The 1,576-nt window shown below is 30.1% G+C and overlaps 1 protein-coding gene across 1 annotated transcript; it reads left to right on the top strand.

The window, feature by feature from the left end:
• Window positions 1-221: 221 nt before the first annotated feature.
• On the top strand, window positions 222-1,166 carry LOC101503885 (uncharacterized). The gene has a single exon (XM_004487524.4). It carries the CDS (start codon window positions 308-310, stop codon window positions 1,064-1,066), a length of 759 nt encoding a protein of 252 aa, XP_004487581.1. The 5' UTR covers window positions 222-307; the 3' UTR covers window positions 1,067-1,166.
• The last annotated feature ends 410 nt before the right edge of the window (window positions 1,167-1,576 follow it).

Raw genomic sequence — 1,576 nt, forward strand, 5'->3', positions numbered from 1 at the left:
AAGATTATACTTAATAAAAAAAAAATAGTTAATACAACTCTGAATTTTGAAAACCACATGTAAATAATAACAAACTTTGAAAAAATCCAAAAATAAAAAAGGAACATAGAGATTACAATTTTTTTAACAGAAAAAGTAATACAATTAACCATACTGAGGCATGGGTTACCCACTAAATATTATTATTATTATAAACACATATATTTAGGAGTGCAGAGTGTAATGCTATTGCTACTTATCATAAATACTTTTACACTTCATCCATTTTTTTTCATCACCAAATCACTAACTAGTTTGAAACAAAGCAATGTCAGCAGAACAAGTTTTGAAATCATATGACATAAGTTGGTTTGAGACATCAATTTTCACCAACAAAAAAACATCTTCACCATCTATACATTCAACAACATTAGTACTTGATTCAACCTCAAACTCCAAGGTAATGGAAGTGCTTTTTTCAGACACAAAACTCCTAAGAATTCCAACACTTCATGTAAGGTCTTTTAGTGATGAAAACTTATCCTCCAAAATTGGTGCTTTCTCTGATTCTCTTTCACCAAACTCTGTTCTCACACATCAAAAGCTGAAAACAATTCTTTCAGGTAAGGTAGTAGAAGATTTCACAATAGAAAATACTCATGCTAAAGAAGATGAAGAAAAAGAAGCGTTCGATACGAAAAAGGTGAGTCATCATACTCAAAAAACGAAGCTCAGAAAAGGAAAAAGTACCTCTAGGAGTTTGTCGGAGCTCGAGTTTAAGGAGCTAAAAGGGTTTATGGATTTAGGATTTGTGTTTGCTGAGGAAGACAAGGATTCAAGATTGGTTTCTTTGATACCAGGATTGCAACAACTAGGAAAAGATGATTCAAGTTTGAATAAAAAGGAACATAAAATTGATGAAAATGTGATTTGTAGGCCTTATTTATCTGAGGCTTGGGGTCTTATAGAGCAAACAAAAGAATTTAATCCATTGCTTAATTGGAGGGTACCAATTCTAGGAAATGAGATTGATATGAAGGACAATCTTAAGTTTTGGGCTCACACAGTTGCATCCATTGTAAGATAATAACAATCAACAAGTTTTTTCTTTTCTTTTTCTAGTGGATGTTCAAGTTCAATCTTCTTCATTTTCTATGGAAAAAGTTTACTTGTATGTATTTTTTTTATCCAATTTGTATTTTGTTTTTCCTAATGTAGTTAAAAGTTTTTTTTTCTTTTAAAACTCAACATTTTTTTTTATCATATTATTGATTCCCGAACCAAATATTTATCAACTTTGTCAATTACCAAGATCATCTCTTAATCACATTTTCCATCCCCAATGTTTAAATCTGATACCTTATTTAAAAATCTTAGTTGAATTTTACTCTGATACCTTATATGATATGCATTGTAAGGTATACTTTTGATTTGTTGGATTTGAAATTTTCCTATGAAGAATTTTGTTTTGTTTAATCCAATAGCATTAAGACACTTTTTCTTCATGCTTCTTTAATTATTGTTTTCTCATATCTTGATAGTTGAACAATTCAATTGGCTAAGCATGAGGGTATCAATGATATGGTTGGCACAATGC

Source organism: Cicer arietinum, chromosome 1 (genome assembly GCF_000331145.2).
Source record: "Cicer arietinum cultivar CDC Frontier isolate Library 1 chromosome 1, Cicar.CDCFrontier_v2.0, whole genome shotgun sequence".
Taxonomy (NCBI): Eukaryota; Viridiplantae; Streptophyta; class Magnoliopsida; order Fabales; family Fabaceae; genus Cicer; species Cicer arietinum.

Coding starts and splice junctions, on each gene's coding strand:
- LOC101503885 (XM_004487524.4), top strand. CDS start 308: ATGTCAGCAGAACAAGTTTTGAAATCATATGACATAAGTTGGTTTGAG.